The sequence below is a fragment of the Anas acuta genome, chromosome 6, assembly GCF_963932015.1.
Source record: "Anas acuta chromosome 6, bAnaAcu1.1, whole genome shotgun sequence".
NCBI classification, from domain to species: Eukaryota; Metazoa; Chordata; class Aves; order Anseriformes; family Anatidae; genus Anas; species Anas acuta.
Window position 1 is genome coordinate 4686855 of NC_088984.1, and position 22898 is coordinate 4709752.

General features: G+C 39.4%; 1 protein-coding gene across 3 annotated transcripts in view; it reads right to left on the reverse strand.

Annotated features, from left to right (window-relative positions):
* The window catches only part of ARHGAP15 (Rho GTPase activating protein 15), a 332079-nt gene extending 310790 nt beyond the window's left edge, over positions 1 to 21289 (reverse strand). Inside the window, exons 1-3 of one of the 3 annotated variants that reach the window (XM_068687083.1) lie at positions 21177 to 21289; positions 20955 to 21014; positions 3145 to 3321 (exon numbers count right to left, since the gene is read on the reverse strand). In XM_068687083.1, the coding sequence (XP_068543184.1) occupies positions 3145 to 3306 (162 nt within the window). In that variant the 5' untranslated portion in view covers positions 3307 to 3321; positions 20955 to 21014; positions 21177 to 21289. Of the gene's footprint in view, positions 1 to 3144; positions 3322 to 12575; positions 12716 to 20954 lie in introns of those variants that run through there. The other 2 variants (XM_068687081.1, XM_068687084.1) reach the window with 2 other exon arrangements.
* Between the last annotated feature and the right edge of the window lie 1609 nt (positions 21290 to 22898).

Genomic DNA, 22898 nt, shown 5'->3' on the forward strand with positions numbered 1-22898 from the left:
ACCCCCACGAATCTACATTTCGCTTTTGCATCAGTTAGCTTCTGCATCCCCTATTTGCATCTTTACTACTACAAAATGCACAAGTGCATATGGCCCTACTGATGTATGATGCATATCCCTCTTTGTCACACTGCAGAAAATAATCTGTCCACCTTCAGAAGTATAGCCCCAGGTGTGCTTACAAGCATCACAGCAAATGCTTTAGAATACAACAAATCCCTTAGAGAAAATTATGTATTTTCTTCTCTATAAATCACCAACGATCTTTCTAGATTTGTGCCTGTTTTTTTGCCCTTTATGTCCGGAGTGTTAATTTTATTTTATTTTTTTTTAAGTATGTTTTATAAATACATAGTTCTGTTGATTGTTCAAAATGTGCCAAATGCTGATTGCCTTAATCCACTGGAGTCAGGTTTTGCATAAGTTGAGTAAAGAGGATTTGACCCATTTATTTATAGAATATATAGTATAATGCACATGCCTAATATGGGTGGAGAAAGAGTAATATAGAGTCCCTTATTCAGCTATTTCTAGTTTTAAAAATGAAAAAATCTCTCTGAAGATTGGACAAAAATATTCAGTCAATGTAAAATAGAAAATAAGCATGACCAGTGGATACCTTATGGACTATAATGATCTAAATAGAGGTGGATTCTTCAAAGTTGAAAATTTCCAAATCAGGATAGATTTTTTTTTTTTCCTCCTAGCACAAAATAACTGGCTTTGCTTAGCATACTGGTAATGTGTATTTTTCAGTAGGGGTCTGTGTGCCTTTAAATGCAAAAGTAAAGTTTATAAGCATACTGAAAAAGTATGCCATGAAATTACACGATCACTAAATGTATATATATTTGTGTGAGTGTGTGTGTGTACTTATCTGCTGAACTTTGTTCTCGCTAGACCCTTGGATAGCCAGACTACTCCCACTAATACTTTCCCCCAAATTCTTCAAAAGGCGCATGCACAGATTCAGACCTGTCAGTATGCAGTTTATACATGCAATTGATATTTCAGTGGTCTTTTAACTCAAATTACATTGCATTTTAAGCATGTATTGGAAAACATTTGGATCATTAGGAATTTTGCTTTTAGTTTGGGTGTTAGCAAACAACTTTAAGAAGCTTATTTAAGTAAATACGCCAAAACACTTTCGGTCTGTCAATATCTAGTCAGAAAATTCTGCATGGCAAAAAGAGATGAAAAGAATTGAAATAGAAAGGGAATTAGTAGCATGGCAAGCTTTCAGTCTATTATATCAGAGCCAAGTTTGCTTGGTAAAATGACATATACTCAGTAAAACTCCGCTTTTATATAATTAGCTACTAAACAAATGTAACACAAAACAACTTTTCAGCTCTCAGCCAGTAAACATATATTGTACCTGCTATGGCTATTGGGATGCAGCAGGGAATATTTATGTCTAATTTAACTTTTTTAGAGCCCTTGCTCTGTAACAGTCCAGCATACTATCCCCCAAACTAAAGTTATGTAACAAGGTAATATCAACAATGAGAAACTGCATGATAAAATCCTGCCCAAAAGTGAAAAATGCTAATTTTGTCTCATTTAGCAGCTGGATACAGAAATGCTCATTAGTTTTAAGAGGGTTAATCCTTTTAACTTTTGCATATTGATATGCCAATTATGCCTAATTGTACAAGAGGCATCAGTCAAGGTAATAGTGCATAAACACATGAAAGTTATTAAGTACATCCCAACATGTAATAAAGTAGGTGTTAATTGGTAGCTGAGTTCTGCAGGCTATTGAGGTGGATAATTCATTGAGAGATGGATCACTTGTAATTTCTCTACATAATTCCTTTTGCAGTCTCATGCTGTGATGTTTTCATGCTTGTCAAAAACAACTGCAGCCTAGTGCCTTTTGTTAAACACAGCCAATAAAATATGTTAGGCATCATTAAATATACTTAACTTTTAAACTTTTTCAAAGGTACAGTTCTTCCTGATAATACATTATAGTATTCCCAGTAAATTACAATAAGCATCGTTTCAGGTCTGTAATGGTGGAACATTTCACTTCAGATAAAAAGGAAAAAACGTACAATGCATTGTAAGAAATTGTAGGAAATGTTCAAATCAGTAGGAAATGAGTATCTTATCAGATGCAACGACCTAAAGAGATTTTTCTCTCCAGAAATATATGTTATGTCCTTGAAATAAGTTAAGCTATAGCAGATAAACTAATGATTAAAATATTACATTTTTAACCTAGTTTGAGTTTTGAGTTTGAGCATAGCATAAAAATGGCAGAAAATACAGCTGCTATAGTAGGCTTTCTCCATTTAATAACTTTGTTAGAAAGCTGAATATTTCATAGGAATCCATTATATCAACAAACAAAAAATCAATAGCTTGCATGGTTGTGAAAAATGACTGAGACTTGGGACTCTGTCCCCAGCCAACAGAGTTTTCTCCCTCATTTGCATTCTCTGAGAACAAAATGGATCTGGAGTCCAAAAAGTGGCTAACATTGCATAAATAATTTTGTAACATCATATGGCCTCAGCTGCAAGTTGCCACCATTATGGAAGAAAATTAACCAGGGGAGACTCATACCAATCAGTTTGTTTAGTAGCTCAGGAGGAGTACAGGGGCAGGGACACAACTGGCAATAGAGTTCATCACTAACTATTTAATTTAAAAAAAATGGTAATGGATAAAAAATGAGTCAACTCTTTCAACTCTGTCAACTATTAAAATATTAAGATAACTTCAGTGTCTGATTTTTGCAATTCATTCATTCTTATAGAAATACTCTTTTCTTGTAACTGACAAAGTTGTCCTTATTCACAGAGTTGTAATTTCAGTTTCTTTTTCTTTTGTCTGGTTTCAGTGTTTGTCTTTGTATATGCCATGGCATAATGTAAGTATTATTCTCAACAGCAACTGTATTTAAATACTGTAACACTTGAGAGTTGCAATGCTATGATCCTGGCCATGAAAGTCTAATTCTGTCTTTTGGCAAAGGAAACGTTATTCCAATGCCTAGCTGTACTCTTAAAAATGTATTAGTGTCATTAAATGCCTCCTTGCAAAGGCTTATCAAAAGTGTGGTTAAGATACCAGCTCCTACCTTCTGTAGGTTTTAAAAAATTGGTAGGACTTGTGAAATACTTTACTTACAGGCTCAGCAACTTTCACATTCTCAGACAGAATCATAGATTTGCTCTGGCTCAGTCTGTCGTGGTGACTGTTGGCATTTTTGATCCTCATTTGAACAGCTCCCGTACTGTGGGAAGGACTTGGCTTTTCAGAAGCCGTATCTGAAGTTGTAGACCTTTCCATGGCTACAGGATTGACCTGAAGAACATAAAAGAAGAGTATTAATCTAAGGACCCTTTATTAAAAAAAAGTATCTGTGCAGTTTATATGTCATTGTCATCTGGAGAGTTGAATAATCTTGCCAGTAAGTTCTTGATCATCTTTGAACACCAGGATAACTATGAGCTGTGTCAGTTGGTAGTTTTATTATTGTCCTTATCACTCACCCATCCAACTGTCTTGGAAGAGTTAGTTTATGTAAAAGATTATCCTTATCTCAAAAGCCATTCTCCTCTATGGTGTAATCTCCCTGCAAGCCTCTGTCATGTCCAGCTGGCAGCCACTACACTTTGTCTTTGGCCCTGCTCACACCACACATTTTAAATCTTTCAAAGGAAAATGACATGCTTTGAAGCCAATTAACATATCTTACCTCCACAGTTCAATACATGCATGTTACAAGTGCATTAAAGGACCACACTATCACCCTGCTATCATCCTAGAGTCAAACCCAGATCTAAAAAAAAAACAACACCACCGAAACAAACATACAAATAACAATTTTACTAACAGCATGGATGAGATTTCTGTTTCTGTGATCATAAAATTGGAAATGAAGAAATAACTGAACACATAAGCTGTCATGCCCTTGCAGGGACCAGAGGGAACTGTACAGAATGATCACCTTCTCTGTGCTGCTCTTCAATCTCCTGTCTCAGCATTTTTGCAACCCAATAAAATGTGCTTTAGCTATTCAAATCCCCCCCCCAAAAATTTCCATTGACAAGAGTTGCTTTATATTTCCTTTACAAAACATCGGTACAGAGTTTAATCCTCACTGTATTTTCCTCCCCTAGTTCACCCTGTTACTACTATATGCATACTGGGGGTGAAGTAATACAGTAGAAGGTCACAAAACACCTTGCTATTTATATTTCTAAGTAAAAGTAACAGAGAATAGTAAGGACTAGATATTGCATAAGCTGGAAATGCTAGTTTCCCTACTATGGATCCAGGGAAATGGAAATCAATTTAAGTGCAATTATGGTATAAACAGTTGAAAATCAGGATTTTACTAATACATTGGAAAAACATTTTTCAACCAAAATCTCCCCAGACTCTGAGGAAAAAAAAATCCCTGATATCAAGAAAGTCTATCTCTATGAAGGCTTCAGAGCAAAGGAAGATATGATACAGGTGGGAGAGGGACACCAGGAGTGCTACTGCGTGTCTCTGGGCAGGACCACAGGGCATTGTGGTGGTGGGAGAACACAGCTTTCATAGCATTACCCTCTCCTGGCCCTGATAAATCAATTCCTTCCAGGAAACATCCTTCATATATAGATATGGAAGACAATAATGACAGGTCACAGAATCTAAGAATGGCTGAGGTTGGAAGGGACTTATGGAGGTCATATTGTCCAACCCCAGGTATGCCCAGGAGCATGTCCAGATGGCTTTTGAGTATCTCCAAGGGGACTTAAACTCGTACAAGTTGAGGGTATGGAAATATGAGGAAATACAGCACTCTTGAAGAGAGAAACAAGATAGTACTTCAATATTAATCATTACTCACCCAATGTATTGTGCTATAGTAGTAACACTAACTTCGATGCAAAGAGCTGTAAAGCTGATGCTCTTTGGCCATTTCCTGCATTGAATTAATTGCTCGAGAATCCCTACAGAAGTAGAACTACTGAAAGAGAGGAGAAAAATATAGCTAAGGAGTTACCTGCCACTCAGGAGTATTCAGTTCTATTTCTGCTGCAGAGCTGATACATGATACTGGGGCAAAGTCTTTATGTGGACCTTTGGGTAGTGGCACGGGGTGTTCTTCCTCTCTGAGACACTTCTCAGCACCCTTCAGAGCAGTCACCACTTAAAGCCATGTCGCGGAGATGCTCTGCCATTTTGGCAGTAAGATCTGCAGCAGTGCTAGGCAGGAAATGATTTTTCCTTCCTTCTAAACTTGGAGAGTCAAACCATTTTGTATTTCATGTTGGTATCAAACCAAAATCACTTCTCAACAGATTTTCAGTAGGCTCCAGGCTGGAGAGCTGATCAGACTCGAGAGACGAGAGCAACACTGGCTTTGTCACTGATCCAATGTTTGGCTGGAGCACATCTCTCAGACTTTCTTCTGAAATCTCCCACCTGTAAAACTCTGACATATCTCTTCTTGGGAGCATTATGAGTTGTAATTAGGTATTCTCTGTCTGGGGTTGACAGTACATGATGTGCTATAAAAAAGTTTAATACTGTGACAAACTCATGCCCTGGATCTCAAGTAGGAGCACAGTCAGTAAACTGCAAGTCTGCAAAGACTTCTGAAATTTTTGATTTTAATCTTATTGAAGCTCAGTACATTTTCCCTGAAACTGGGACTAATTCATATACATCAGAGAATTACAATGGGACTTTCTGCAGCACTTAGTTTACAGGAAACAACATAACAAAACAAACCCTCAGCATTTCCTTTGTCAGATTGTGTTTGTCTTCGTCTAGAGTGTGGTGAGATCATGCAGATCTTAAAGACACAAGTTACAAAAGCTTCTCCCTTAGGATTTCCAGGTAGAAATCCTTTGATGCCCAGACTCCTGACAGCGTTATCGGCTCTGCATGCCAGTAGATGGCACCCTCAATATGAGCTCCACAAACGCAAAGGCGTTGCATTTGCTCCTGCAAGAATTTGGTAGTGATTACAAGCCACTTTTTTTTTTTTAAAAAAAAAAAAAAAAAAAAACTCTAAAAAATAACAGAGAGGAAGACAGTCGGAAAACTGATAAAATTTTAACAGAAAGCAGAGCACGGATCCTATCTGACGCTTTTACGATCTGGTGCTTCCAAACTGTTATTAGCAGCATCAGGGCCAAGTTCAGGCCGGTTCTGCAGGGGAATTTGTTTCACTTACTTTGGAAGGCAGAGCTGCCAAGCCCTGTGCAACTGCTTGTGAGACACTCCACGTTCATTATATAATTAGCTAATTTGCCTTTTGGCAAATAGTTAGCATCTGGATATAAATTTTAGTTTTGAAACCTCCTACGGTTGATTTGTTGGATAAAGGCATTAAACCAAGACAGACTTTTTTTTTTTTTTTTTCCTTCATTTTGTTTATATTGGTTTCTGGAGCAAAAGGGCAGCATAATTTTATGGCATTCACTTAAGGGAAAAGGGACAGGGGGAAATACTGAAAACCCCTTTTGGATGTCTTTTGGGACACTGTGGAACAGAAGCAGCACAGACAAGGGTGGGAAAAAAAAAAAAAGTCAGGTAAAGGTACAGGTGCAAGAAAAGGCACTAACATGAGGCTGGATGGACAATACAGGAGGGGAAAACTGAATCTGAGAGTGGCAAAAAAAATCGCGTCAGATGTGAGAAAGGAGAACTTTAATTTCTCAAGAGTGTGTAGATCAGATTACTTAGAAACAAGGAGCACTGCAGAGCTGAAAGGACAAAATCATGTTTCTGGCTGGGAGAGCAAAACCAATTCAGCCTTGCACAAAGCACCACTTTTGGAGATTGCCTCAGGAGTTCAACAGCCCTTAGTGGGGGAAGAAAGGGATTGTACTGTCAATGAAATTAGCAGCCTCAGTAGGTCAGCACTTGCAGTTGCTTTTCCCATGAATTGGTCCTCTTGTTTGGGGTGCTTGGAAGTAAATAGAACAGCATCCCCATGGTGAATTAGGCTAAACTGAAGCCAGAGCTCAGATAACAACTAAAGGTGTCAAATGCCATGTGACATTTTACGTATCTGGAAGATGAGTGGATAAGATCCTAAAACCCCAACTTCTAAATGTACAGCTGACTTTCAAACATGGTGTGGAAGCAATGAGTATTGCAGAGGTGAAAAACTGAAAGGTTACTCTGCATGCAAATCTGTGCACACTGTAAAGCCATCCCATTTCCGAGAATCAGGCTTGGGTTGAAAGAGTAACACAGCAAATTGCAGAGATCACATCTCAGGCTTCCTCACAAAATTCTGGGTCTTGGCAAAACCATAAAAAAAAAACAACACACAAAACATTTCTTTTAAAAGCAGTGTTTTCACAAAATCCTGTTTGATAACAGCCAAAATATTTCAATTATTTTAAATTTTCTTTTGATTGGGAAAAAATGTTTTGTCTCTATTATCTATATAATCACCATTATCACTATTTCTGAGATGATAAAGGAAACAAAATAACATCATTTCCAATGCAAAAAAAAAAAAAAAAAAAAAAGTCCTTAATGTTTCTATTTTGTAGCTTTTTGCAAAAAATGTAGAAATTGAATGCTTTGTCTCATTGCCATTTTTGTCATTAGTAACCTGTATATGGTTTCTGTCTCGCAATGATGACCAGTAAGTATTCCCTTCTTACAGCATCTCATGGAGCTACAGGAAGTTTCATGTTGCTAGTATCAGGTTTTTAACATGCTGGCATGTTGCTGTGTCCACAAATGGAGCATATAGTGAGCAGAATGACTAGTGTTACCCAAGAACTTTATTTAATGCATTTTGGTACAGTATTGGTAAAATTAGTACACAGTTGTTTTTTCTGCAATGCAGAGCTAGTTTTCAAGAAACAAGAGGGTAGCAGTATTTCTAAATTTTGACTTGAGCTATGCCTACATTTCCTACGGCTATGTATAATGAAAGACAGTGTGCAAATGTTAATTCATTAGCATCTTGCACCAAGTACTTCTAACAAATACTATTGTCCAAGAAATGAAAATATATATATATTCATGATTAATTGAATTTGTTACATTTGTTTTTCAACATTAAGAGATAAAAAAGGTTTTATGTATTTTTCTATATTCATCAAACTCAACTTTTAAATTCTTCCAACATCGCTCATTATATTTACACGACCATCAAGTCAGAAGCATAATGAACATGAAAGGGTTCAACATAACGTGAAAACACTGCAAAATTAAAATTCATGTGGTTGCATCCGCTAATTCCATTCTTCTGCTGAAGAGCAACATCATACATGAAGAGCATCCATCAAAACCTATCACAATAATGTTACAGAAAAATAAAAATCAGCACTGGGTTCACCATTACACTAAAACCTACAAGTCTGAAAACAAAACAAAAGAAAAAAAAAAAAAACACATAAAAATGGAAGAGGAAGTAAGCGTTAACAAATGCAAAAACAAGCTCATGCCACATACGGTGAGTCAGAGCATTCTTGCAAAGGAGAAAACATATTGCTGTGTCTGTGAAAGAACTGTTTAAAATCAACACACCTACGTAAATATTTCTGCTGTTGGATTTTGCTCTTAGCCTTCTCCACTTCTCCACGCTGTTCATTATCTCTGCTGAAGTACAGCTCAGGGGCAGAAAGTGCTTAACACAAAACTGATGGAAATGAAGGGGGACAGATGAAACAACTACAGGTAAAGAGAAGGGACAAGTAAACCATCATGTAGCTTTTTACATTATTCTTATTCCCGCTGTGCTCTGTCTTTATTTTATTTTTTTTTCCAGTGCTGCTCTCACAGTTAACGTGTCACACATCTGCACCCAGGGCACAAACAGCAGAGGCTGCTGAGAAATACCGTGTCCTGGGCTGGCGCCCAGAAGAGTCCTGAAGCCAGCTTATCTGAGGACTAGAAAATTAGAAAAATCCATTGTAGTGAAAATGCAAAACAGATGTAATGTTCCTATGCCTTTTCCATTTCAAAAAGATGTCATCCGGCCTGGAATAATTTGTACTTAGGAAGTAGCATTAATTTCAACCATCAGTCACATCTCCAGTCAGAGAAAGAGATCAGGAATGACATTGCTGCATCACTGCCTGGGCTTTATTTTGATTTAGTCCTTCATATCAGATAAAGCAGAATTTCCTACAGAATTCAATCTGCAATAAAATGTTAAATGTCCCAAACTCAGCAGTGCAGTTTCACTTATTTAAACTTGCAACGTCATCAACAAACTTTGGTGAGTTTGTTAATATGCCCTACTTCCTACAAAAGCCATGCCCATTAGCATTAATTATCATTATCCCTTTTATAGCAATATTTATTATACGGTCTTTTAATTTTTTACTTCTTGCAGCCATATTAGACTTTCAGGGATGTCTCAAAACAGACTACTCACTGAGCAAGGATTACAGAGGTCATCTCACCTCATGTTTCTAAAAGCTGGTTTTGTAGCCATTCTAGTCCACCACTGAAGGACTTTCTACAAATAAAATCAAAAATGGCCCACAGTTCTTCAGACAGCTAAAATTTACATGTACATGATTCTTGTGTGTCAAAGAGAAAAGTAGAAAACCCGTCCTGTTTTGTTTGTAGCAGTATCTCACTGCCCAACATTTCACAGAATCATGGAAGGGCTGAGGTTGGAAGGCACCTCTGGAGACCACCTAGTCCAACCCCCCTGCTCAAGTAGGGCCCCCTGGAGCACATCACTCCAGGTTGTACCCAGATGTTTTTTGAATATCTCCAGGGAAGGAGGCTCCATAACCCCTCTGGGCAAGCATTCCCTCCTCCAGTGCTCAGTTACACCATAATTTGTCTGCTACCATGTGGGGAATACGCAATTCAGAACATTAATCACAATTTATGTATGCTCTGAGGTATATAAACCAGTCTCTATGAAGGATGCGCCTAAAGACAAGGATCTGGGCACAACTTGGCCAAAATCGTAGCAGACTTCCTAGGCAGTAGTGCAATTCAAGGAAAGCGTTTTCAAGCATTGTTCTTAAATAACGCTTAGGATAAAGAATCTTTTACCAATGAGATTTTAACTTGATCCTTGATATGATGACCATGTCAACCTTATTTAGTCTCATACTAAGATGGTGTTATTTCTAACAATAACACTTGGTTAACTACTACATAAGTCATGTGACTGTAATCTCACATATCAGTTTTATATCTAATAGGAACAAACTGTGTTATCATCTAAAATAATTTCATCCCAGTTTGTACATGGACTACATGATTTGGATCTCTGGTTAATGGTGAGCCCACTGAAGCCAATGGGCTCACAGCAATGCAAAAGTAGCACTAAGCACACCCAAGGAGAAAAGCCAAACCAATTATTGCATTATGGAGCCAGGTGGGGAAATATGCTTTATAATGGACTGTAAGGGGGAAGTATAGAGACTTTCACCACTGTACAGCAGTAATGTTACTTAATCTGGGGTACAAGAACATGCTATGTGTTTATGCTGATGACTGAGTTTCTAAGAAATAAAATGCTAAGATGCAATTGCTTCATTTCTCATGGCTGATAGTTACTCACATCTTAGGTATACGTGATTCTCCACTTACAGTGTGTCACAGACCCACAGGGGTGCGGAGCCTATGCTGCACAATAACCTGCAGACAGTTACAGTTGGATGCTTCAGTGATTTCCTGCCTATTGACCGCAGCACTAAAAATATGAGGAGTGGCTTAGTGCTATGAAGCTTGACTGTAGTTTTTTCTATTTTTTTCCACTAGTAATAACACTGTACACAATAATAAAATAAAAGGATAAAATACTAATGGAAGGCTTATACTGAGTCCCACTTTCTGGCAGATGGCAGCAAAATATCCTAACCAAATATACAGTTTCAGTGGAAGTATTAATCTTTGCAAACTGTTGCTCAATTCCTCTTAAGGATAGGACAAAGAGAGATGTGAAGACAGAAAGTATGAACAGATGTGCTAGACTGGCAATCAAACAAGAATTAAGCAGAGAGCTAAAGGTCTTCCTCTGTGTCATTCTGAAAACTTATACAAGATGATAGCTTAAAGCCTCTAGGCTTTAACTTTTTCCATGTTATACACAGGACCTTAAAAACAGCAGGATCAGCTGACAAATAAAAATAGAGATCTGAATATGCTACTTGTACTCTATAGGCCAAAGAATTGTTATCTCTGGAAATGCTTTCTTATTTGCATAGAAAATGGCTTGAGAATTAGAAAAGAAAGAAAATGGGAGACAGTCTTCCAAAGTTGCACAGTTACAATGATAAACTCTTCGCAACCATATTTAATGAATACAGATTAATCTCTAGTCCTGTAATCCTCCATGACCTGCTAACTACCAGACTGCAGAAACAAAAACTTGCTAGCAAATCAAATATCATTAAGATATTACTGGAAAACAAACAAACAAACAAACAAACAAAAAAAAAAAAACATGCAAGTCAGCATGTGACTGCATATGGTCATGTCTCTTGCATCACTTGGTTTCTTAATTATATTGCATGTGAAGGTCTCAGGAAAGGTAACAGTTGTTTTGAAAGTTCATCTATCCCAGTATATCATATGGGATAGCATAATGGAGTCTATTTTCACCATTCCTGTGTCAATTTAATATCTCACTTTCAAGTAGAACTTGAAGCTAAAAGTATCCCTTGTGTGCAGTTTGGCCTGCATATGTTCTGGGAACAGTCGTCCATAGTAGAAATTCAGTTGAATATGTAAAAGAACATGCCTGGGAAAAAAAAAATGCTACTTCTAGGTCTTCCTGCTGGCAAAGCATTTCATTTCTTTCTGGAGAGCATCTGATCCACGACACCTGCCTCCATTTTCCATGCTGTACAAGCTAGACAATGTTTCAAATGGTGAATACTGGTCATATGTACACGGCATTTAATATATAAATATATATTGTTTGATATGTAGCACTTCTAGTGCATCCTATGGTATTGAACCGCAGAATGAGTGAAGTTCAGTCATTAGAACAATGACAGCAAGAGGTTCCCAGCATCATAAAAAAACACAATAAGTCAATTGATTTAACAGTAAATAATACATTAGAAGTACTAGGAAGGCTCAGAGGAGTACTACTTGGTTACTTCTGACCTTCCTCAGGTGAGAAAAAGATCATTTCCTCCCACTTCCATCCTTCCTGCTATACATTTATATACTGCAAATTAGTACAGCACAGAGCCATGGCTTTCCAACCACCACGCATGAGACTGACTACCTACAAACTCACTTCACACCTGAATATGACACCTACCACACGGCAACTTTTTAGTTTAAAGTAGTCTAATTCTGAATAGAAAAAAAATCCAATGTTTTCTCTAGGAAGATCACATAAGAATCACAAATTTTCTCCGGTGCTTGAAAGAAATCTGTTCCTATAGCCTAAATGTTCAGAAAAGTGTTGTTACTTTTAATGTTGCCAGATCTGAAGTGATGAGATACTATGGGAAAGGTTATTCTTGCAGTATTTACAGATACAAGCAGAAGCAGAAGTGACAGAAATTTCAAAGTAAGACTGCTTGAAATACTTCCAGCTCAATTTTGCAGAACTTCTCCCCACAGAGATTCAGATATTCATCCAAACTTTCCATGCTTACCTGAAGTCGACATGTGGTGATGGTAATTTTGGAACAGCCCAAACTCTCCAGAGAAGTGGAAGAGTTAGCACCACAAGACAAACTGAGGTATTAGAAAAAAATATTTTTAAAACGCCTGAAAGCCTGCCATGAATAGCCAAAGAAACAAACTTCCTATAAGTTCACAGCTCTGCCAACAGAAATTTCACTTTCAATTTGACGGTGGCTATATAAACAAGCTATCACAAGAACAGCTCGGGCAGGACCTTACAGCACATTTGTGACCTGAGTCACGTTAGCATCCATGTGTGTGGCTCCATATCAGATAAGGCTTGTTGGTCCACAGTGGGGTAAGCACCTCATGTTCACCAGGGAGTAAGTACTACATGCAGTTTGTCACATTTTAAAGTATTTGGGTGTTACCAAACACTCGGAGAGTTGTAAGTTGTGCCTCAGTTTGCTGCCTGGTCCGTAAGTTCCTGCAGCTGCAGCATCACCTTCACTAGACAAAAAAGTCTCCTTGAGCTCTGGTAAGCCCTCTGTGAAGCAGTGACAGTTGTTTCCAGCTCTACCCCTGTTGCTGAGGGGCATTTAAACAATCCCTCAACTTAATACTTTTAATGAACACTTGCCCTACCTTAATCCATTCTGCAGTTCCATATGCCCATCACTGCAGAAAACGAGTCTGTCAGAGATACAGAGATTATTGAATAGGATAGGCTTTAAAGCTTCTCAGACTTTAAAAACAATTTTAAAAGTAAACTAAAAAAAGTAACTTCTTTCTAGCACAGCCTATCTCAGTAGAGTTTAAAACAAGAGGCCTTTCCCTTATTCGGACAGCAAGATCCCTTCCCTCCCACTCCCTGCGATCATGTTCAATCCCTCGTGCTGAGCACATGAAAGTGCCTCCTACCCTCCCTCCAGCCTTCTCCATACGTATCTGCAGCAGTTTTTGTGCTGTGATCCTACAGCTGCTCCCTTACTTCTTCTCACTGCTCCCACTTCCCATCTGAGGGGGGAAAAAAAAAGCTGAAGACACTTCTAATCTGTTCCCACACTCCATCTCCACTTTCCTTTACAGAGCTCCTGGTGCTGCTCTTGCAAGAGATAGCTCTGTGAAACACAGCACAACCTGCACTTACATTTTAAGAGAAAACTTTTAAGCTACAGCAGGAACTAGAAGGGGAAATTCTTTGCGGCTTGCATTGAGTGAGCCCCCTTTCTGCATTTTTGTGAGGCCCACAGTTTGCTTTCTTCACCAGATGCTTCTGACGTGCCCCAGAGTGGAGCAGAAGGCATCAGGCGTGCCTGCCCCACCACGCTGCTCCCCTGCACCATGTGGCACAGGGGGGGTAAGACAAAGAGGTTTGTTTGATGTGATAGTATCTCATATCACAATGTATACCTACTAAGATGTCTACTTTCAGCAAAGGGGAAATACCAAGGGTGTCAAAATATCATTTGATTTTGCAAGAAGTTTGAACATAGGCTCCACTAAATGCACCTAAAATTATTTTTGCAAACTTGTTTTGTTTAGTGTAGGACCAAGCATCAAAGCATTATTTCACAAAGGTGATTCAAGACAATGCCAGATACCTTGAATGCCTGCTCCCTGCAGGACGGGGGCCAGAGCCCACCTGCACCTCCAGTTGCACCCCAGATGTGCCGCACTTGGGAGGAGCAGCCAGTTTGCAGCAGTGACAGCAGGAGTGCAACTGTGCCAGATCTGGCATGCAAACCCCAACAGTCGTAGTGAGAAGAGTGGCAGCCATTCACCTGCCCCCAACATCGTTAAGAGCAGAAATTAAAAAGCCATGTATTTAAATAGCAAAATTAAGTAGTGATGTAAATGGAGTTGATGGCTCTGCATTTAATTTGCATGTTCCAACTGATGGCCTTCAAAGTGCTGTTTGTTTTAAAATGGGTGGGTGTTTGAAAACTACTTTTTTTTTTTTTTTGAATAATAGACTGACTTCAGTTGAAAGAGACCTTAAAGCCCATCCAGTTCCAACCCCCTGCCATGAGCAGGGGCACCTCTCACCACACCAGGTTGCCCAAAGCCCCATCCAGCCTGGCCTTGAACACTTCCAAGGATGGGGCAGCCACAGCTTCTCTGGGCAGTCTGTTTCAGGGCCTCACCACCGTCACAGTAAATAATTTTGTCCTTTTATCTAATCTATATCTATCCTCATTTAGTTTAAAACCACTACCCCTTGCCCTATCACTACACTCCCTGATAAACAGTCTCTCCCCAAGTCTCCTTCCTTCCTTAGTGTATAATGTGGTGTCTGAAGGCCATTTTCCTCATGAGAGATGACTACACCTTGGCCGTAGCAGCAGTGGCTGTGAAGGATCAGGCTGGCATGTCACACTCCTCCATGCACTGCACAAACTATCTGCACACCTGAGGTCAGGTGGAGACCCCCAGGTCAGCACCACAGCAAGGCTCTTCTCACCATCCTTTGTAGGATACCATTGGTTTGGTTCTTTTGAGGCACTTTACAGCTGTGGCTTATCTTACCAAGGTAACTTGCAGAGCTAATGGAGCTCATGTTCCTTACTGGTTGAATTTGTGTGCAAAGTGAGCCCTTGCAGTCCTACATACCTGAGTTAAAATGTCTACATCGTACATCAGCTTAACTCCCTAAACAGTTGTATCTTGATGCAAGAAACAAGTCTGGTAAGAAATCTCTGCATTGAACATTTTTCATTCTGATAATTTATACATTTTTTGCTCCACATCTAAATAGATTCCCTTTCTTCACTCTCTTGCTTTCTTGAAAAGATGATAGAAAGCTTCAAACTTTAGATGAAAAGTTAAACTAGAAAAGAAATTTTATAATTCAAGTCTCTGAAACTCTCAGGTCTATGCAGCTATGCACTACTCAATCCAGAGCCAGTGCTAAATTCTCCAAGGGAAGTTCAAGCATGAATTGAAGGGACCAGTTTCTCTAAGCCTGTGCTGACTGGGGACACTCCTTGCCTCCTTTACCAAGGGCAATAGTTGAAGAGTAGCTAAGATACTTTTACTTAGGCTGGTTCCACTTCTTTTGATACTCGAAAAAAAAAAAAAAAAAAAAGTGAATGGATTAGTGCCACATCCTAGACCAAAAATCTTCACACTAATTTGATTAATTTGATTAATGATTACTAATTGTTTTTTTTTTTTTTTTTTTTTTTTTTTTTCCCTCTTGATACCAGAATCAAGCATACAACATTCCAGTTTGAGCCTCAGATCTGCTCAGCCCAAAGCAAAAAGGCAGCACATGTAAGAGCAGCTCAGCCAATTGGAAAGTCTAATATAACACACTTCTGGAAAAAGTTGATTCGTCTGTAGTAAAGCCATTCACTAGAAATGCATTTTGAAGGGGAGAACCCTGGCCTGGGAGACTTCTGTCCTTGTTTGCTGTGGATGCCCACAGTGTTACCATCCGACTGTCCTGTGGCATGTGTTGGGGTTTGGCTCTGGCCAGCTTCACCACATGGGCTGGGGATCCCCACATGGATGCCAACGTTGAGTCCATCTCCCTCTGTAGACTGCCTGGTTCCTCCAAATCCACCATCCCAAGCAGACATCCAGCCAGTCAGGCAGCGGATGCCTCCCGAGCCACAGCTCCAGAGACACCAGAAATGCCAAGAGCATCCAGAAATCCATCAGGCCATGACCAACCAACCATGAAGGTTACTGTTGGAGCCAGAACTCCAGCACTTCAATGTCTTCACAGACTTTTCGTGTCATTTCCCTCCTTGCCCACAAAGGAAGAAAGTTTAGTAACATCCTGAGCAGCAAACAAGTACAGGCTCTAAGCACTATGCCAGGTCTAGGAGGAGCTTCAGTATCTGGTTCAAATAGGTACCTTGGTATCTGATTCAGCAACAAATACAGCGGTAGCTTTGCTCAGGGTGGGGCAGGAAAAGAAGAAACAAAAAGCAAACATGTAGTTAAAGCACATCTCCTCTGCTCTCAGCCTTATTTACTTCTGTTTTTTCTTCTTCCTTTTCTTCCCCTCCCCTCTTATCACACTGCAGTTGTGCTGAAAGTCTGGTGCATGTCTTGGAGAAGGAATCAGAAGTTACTTAAAGTTCATTTGTTCAAGGATTGTGCCTGTTCAGTGTATCAGGCATAGGCTTTGGAAGAAATATTTATGAAAAACCACAGCACAAACCCACAATACCCAGCTTAACTACAAGTGAATGATTTAATACTTGTCAATCTGGAATGGCAGGAAGTGCTATATTGTGTCTTAAACCACTGTTGGCCACTAACTATGGCAATGTCAAACTTGCTTAGTTAATTTATTGAAGAAATTCTTTGGTAAGGAACCATGCACTGTCTGAATTAGTATTTTACTCTATGACTTGCACATACCCCCAAAAGTTTAGAAGTTAATTTGGAGAATTCCAGTATTTGTTAAGTAACCTTACAATACATTTCTGCTTAATTCCCAAAGCAGTTTTTTCTCACGCTGAGTAAGGTGCATGTATATACAGAAAAATGAACAGAAAAAGGCCAAAATTTTCAAGCATGCATGAATCTTAGGTTCCTAGTTTCTGGCAAACAGAACTCACTTTTACATGTGCCAGGCATCAGCACTTCCAGGTTATTTTAGCATGAGCCAACTAATGCACTGAAAATCTCTTCCAGCTCTATGGACCTGACTGGGTCCGTAGACTGAGCTGTAGCAGGGGTTACTGCTGTCAGTTTGCAAAAGCTAAATACCTGTGCCCAGAAAATTAATGCCTGCTTTTCCCATTCTGATTGCTTTCATAAAAAAAAAAAAAAAAAAAAAAAAAAAAAAGACATGCAATAACATTTTCTCTGCTCCTATTTCAGCCAGCTGGGAAGTTGTAACCTCACTGTCCTTCAATTTGTAATAATGTCCATGGACTCCACAAAAACGGTCTTACTCTAGAACTGAAAATAGATGTGTACTGAGGAAGTACGAGTGCAAATGAGAAGCTAGCTGTGTTTGTTTTGTAGTTGGGCTTCAAAACGTCCTTTTTACAGCATTTCTCAAGGCAGGGAAGCTAACCAAAGATATAGCGAGTGCATGAATACACAACCTCAACATTCAGAACAGCCAAAGAGCCAACACTTTTGTCTTTCAAATGCTGATAAAGGAGTTATCAGTGAAACTAAGATTCATCGAGACCACTTCCAGAAGCAGATCAACTTTGTGAAACAGTTCCAGAAGGAGATAACATCAGCGTGTCCCCACCTAGACCAAGCTCACACATTTCCAAAAACACACCTAGCAGGGGATTGTGGTGTTGTGAATGAGCTGAAGGAAATGGAGGCTGTCAGCATGCTCTGAGACAAAGTCAACAGTACAGAAATTAGTTTCATTGTGACAGAAGCTGCTGGAAACCACCACAGGATGGAAAAAAAGGGGGACAGTTTTGTACAGGGTTTGCAATCAGGCAAAGAAGACTTCAGTTGTGCTATGAATGGCTCTTGAATTATCATGGAAGATACACAAAGGCCAAAATTTTATCCCATCTCAATACTTCAGGACTAATGCTGTTAGCAAATGAAACCATGAAAGCTATCAAAGCACCTTCATATAGATGGCATTCCCCAGTGCCAGCTTCTGTTTTTGCAGCAATGAGAACTAGTTTTGTTGCATCCATGTAAAAGTCCTAAGTAGGACAGGAGGGAAACGCAGAAACTACCTGGAGCTCCATTGATGCTTTATTTTGTCTGTAAAAGAGATCGGCCAACTTAGACACACAGGATTAGGAAGAATCAGTGCAAGTGCTGTGTTTCAGGTCTCTGGTTAATAACACACCTAACAGAGAGACTTCTCCAACATCGAGAGACAATCTTTAGGAGTACGCAGGCTTTAACAACTCATACAATAGTTAGCAACTCAAACTGATTGAGCTGACACTGCACAGCAGTATCTCCAAAAAAGACAAACTGACTAGTATCAGAATTACACATTGTGGTCTTCAAAGAATTTGGAAGACACTGCATATAACTCACTGAGCCCCACGTGACTCAATAGAAATAGGCCAGGAGAAAAGAGCAGCTCCCACTGCTAAAAGTCTGTGGGACTCCATAGCACAGAAATGAGCTGAAGGCTCTGGGCAGCACAGCAAAAGCCATCCTCTGCATGAGGCATTGCTGATCACGATGGACCTGAAGTTTTAGAACCAGTCCTGGAGCTTGCCTCATTAATATCTGTCACTGCAAAGAAGTAGTAAAGTCATGGACCAGAAACAGATAGAGAAATCCAAATCTGAGCTGTGTACAACGGCTTCAGTTAAGTTAGCCCCCCGCCAGAGGTTGTGGTGCTATGCCACCCAAACATCTGGAGAAGAATAAAAAAGAGCCTCTGTCACCATTTTGGTTACTGGTTCCTGCCTCACTCCAGGTGCGGAGGAACATGCTCGAGCCCATGGCCTGAGACACACATCTCCTTTGCTGCCCTAGCAATCCCAGCCCCACAGAACAGGACCTACTGAGGGGGATAGGCATCCACATTTGGTTGGAAGAAGATGAGCATCTCTTCTATCAATGTAAAAGGAAATTTATACAACAAATACTGCCACCAAAGGCAAAGGATTTTTTGTTTTGTTTTGTAATTCAATTGTAGTATACAGTAGAAGCTGTAAAATACAGAAAATAGTTCAGCTATTCACTCTATTTGGAAAAGAACATGAACTAATATATGTGGCACTTGTAACTGGATTGAGAGGTAAAGTGAACAAGAGGTGCTGCTTTTAAATGAATTTCCTTTGGACACAAAGAGGTAAGTTGCAGTGATGTAAGAAAATATAGAAAAATAACTCTGAGAATCCAAACTGCTTTACCAAATCACACAGCTCTTTGGGAAAATGCATTTTAAATGACTCTAAGACATTGCAGCAGTACAGACATAGCCCAGGAAGAGAATGTGTTCTTTTTATACATTTTCCCTGTCTGTGCTGCTTTGTGTATGAAGTCAGGACAGCTTTTTTTCTCAAAAAAAAAAAAAAAAAAAAAAAAAGTACAGAAAATCTGAAATGTAGTCTTACAACACTGCTCTAAAATCTGTCTCCAATTAGTATGCACAATTTCAAAATGAGCTTCAAGCCACGTGTGATTTCTTTCAACTCTGACCCGTATTTCCAAATGAAAAACAAGTTGCTTCTTATGATAAGGCTATCAGTTACAAACATGAGTATGTGTCACAAACTTTGCAGGAAAACAAATCTTTGTCTCTAATTCTGACTCTCCTTTGTGTGACCCATAATCAAAATGTGATATTGTGTTACTTGAACATTTTTGTGGGTTCTTATTTCCTTGTAAGACTATAAAGGCCTGAAAGTAGTGTGCCCACAGACAGAAATGCAAAGCTACCTTTCTGATATAAAGCTCTGAGTGAAATGTGCCTCAGGACACAAAAAGCATCTTTTGGCTAGCGCCAGAGCAGAGAACTAATTAGGCTTGATCTAAACAGCTTTATGCAGGAAACATGCATTCTACTGACCAGCTCCACGAGGAACGTTGAGAGTCCCCTCGGATAAACCAAGGACATTTGTTGTACAATTCCTTTACACCTCCCAATGCCCTATTCTTACTAGCACTACTGATGAATAATAGAGTGGTACAAAGCTTGTTGATAACAAACAGGGCAAGAGATTCTATCAGTGTCTTCAGCCTCTAGCAATACTGAATACCAACTAGATAGGCTGCATATTAGGAAAAGGTTCTTCACCAAGAGGGTGGTAGGGCACTGGGACAGGCTCCCCAGGGCAATGGTCACAGCACCGAGCCTGCTGAAGTTCAAGAAGCATTTGGGCAATGCTCTCAGACACATAGTCTGTTTTTTGGGTGGTCCTGCGTGGAGCCAGAAATTGGACTGGATGATCCTTGTGGGTCCCTTCCAACTCAGGATATTCTACGATTCTAGATATCAGCCTTCACCACTCACCAATTATTACAGTATCTACTGTTACTAATCACCTCCCTCGTGGTCACCAGCAAGGAAGTGAGTTAATCAAACGCTGCTAAATTGCAGCCAGCAAAGGCAAATGCTGGGAAACATGACCTGACTGGCTTTCCCAGCCAGTGCTGCTGGCCTTCTCCACTTTGGAGGACAATTACTTAGTAAAGGCAGGGATATGAGAAGTGATTAGTAGCTTGGGATATTACAGAGGATCAGATACAGTTGCCTCTTGCGTAGGACATGACAGATTTTTTAGATTCTGAACACTAATTTTGCCTTTAAAGCATCATTTCACATGTACCCTCTACATTATTATTATTTCCAAATTTTCAAACAATAGAAATAAAATAATCATGTAACACAAACTGTATTTAACACATACACAATACAGATAGATATAGTTATTCTAAAAATCATTAGCAACAAGTTTTCTGAGTTGGAAAAAGATGAATTTAAGACTCCTTACCTACAGCCTCACAGAAGTCCTTGTCTCATCTCAAACTGTCATCAACCGGCAGCAGTTTAACTATTTCAAAAAACGGAAAACATCTAGGTCACATGTCTATAGACAGCATTCGGGTTAATCTCCCTCAGCTCATAAAGATAGAAAGAAAGCAGGAAAAAAAGTAGAGTAAAACCACTTCCTGCAAGAGCAGTAGCTAAACCATTTCACCAGTGAGTAACTTACACCCAAGCCTAGGGCAGAACTCTTCTGGATTGGATAAAAAGACAAATTTTAAAGTATGAAAATATCTCCACTGTTGAATTTGCAGCAAACAGGGAGCATTAGATTTTGCAGAAGGTAAACATGACGTTTAAAAGGAAATGCTAAAAGGAATTACAATTCTAAGCCTCAAGACAACTTCCCTTTTCTTACCTTCAATGAAACCCTTTGAGTACTGAAATAGCTTACAACAAATCTGCTTTGCTGATTTGAAACAAAGCTTAAGTAAATGTGATGCTTACTGTACCGTTACTTTAGATTTCTAAAATAGTAAATTCTGGACAATCAGAGTTTGCAACTTAAAAAAAAAAAAAAAGGACTTGAACTATCGCCTCTCTGATTAACACTTCTGCTTCTTTGATTTTCTGTTTTAGCACTTCTTCATTAAGGAGCCTTTGGAGAAGCACAGCCACACACATCTGCTGCCCAGCAGCTCACAACATTGTGGTCCCTCAGTCCCTCCTTGTCAGGCAGGAGGAACCCAGAGGGAGGGACGTCACACGGCTCCTTGTCTTTGGCCCGGCAGAAAAACCCCTTCACGCCTTCACTGACGTCTTCCCCCACGACCTTTCAGCAAGGAACGATAGCATCTTTCTGATATTTCTAGCTTGACTTTCAGAGCATGCATTCATCTTTCTGGAGGAGCTGGGGTTCCCTTGTGGGGCACAGTGGTTGTGGTACACACACAAGGACTGCCGTGGTGTTGATCAGAATGCAGAGCCTTCTGTTTGTGCTTTGGCAGATTAGGGGGATTTTTTGGTTATTTCCCACAATGAAACAACTGCAATACAGCCTGAGAAAAATAAGTTCATCCCCAAGTTTAGGATTCATAATCAACGAGTAGTGCCAGTGGAACTCCTCAGGTACATGTGCTCCACAAATGCAGAAATCCAGCAATGAATTCAATGGGCTCCCTGAAGAAGGATCCTGCAGAACATACCAATATTTGGGGAAAGTTATCTGCCAGTTGGATTTGGGTAGAATATTATATTGCCAGCTTGGTGTCAGTGGGGAGAGAATAAGAAGGCAATCTAGATGGATCAGCAGTACAAGCTTCAGGATGCAGCCCACAAATATCTATTTTCCTTTGAGTTTTACCATTCCCAGCATCTCCTCCTCCTACAGGCTTCATCCAGCAGCTTTTGTCACCATCACTGTCCCCATTTTCTTCCCTGATGTCTCTGGTTCTTTGTCTCCTTCTTTCCTCGAGGAATACTGGGGCAATGTCCCTCTTACATGAGAATCAAAACAGAAAAACACAATGCACCCAGGTAACCAAGGACAACTACAAGTTGTCCACCTTCTATCAGCTCACTGGCAAATGTTCTATGTCAAGATGACTTTTCTGAAATGGAAAGAAAACAGCTTAAAGTGAAGAGCTAAGTGCTTTTCAACATTGAAGGAAGTCTTGTTGACACAAAAATTAGCGTTCAATTGAATTAACAGAAACAGAAGAGATGGTTAGGAAACAGGAGCTAGGACTGAGGCACAAGTGGAGCTGAGAAAGACCTTGAAAGGGAACATGAGAAATTTTACAAAGATGCAAAGAAAAAAGAAAAGAAGAAAAAAAGAAACAAAAAGAAAAAAAAAAAAAGAAAAAAAGAAAAAAAGAAAAAAGAAAAACAAAAGAAAAAAGAAAAAAAATAAAAGGTTTGCAGGCAAGTAATTTTCTATTGCAGCAAAACA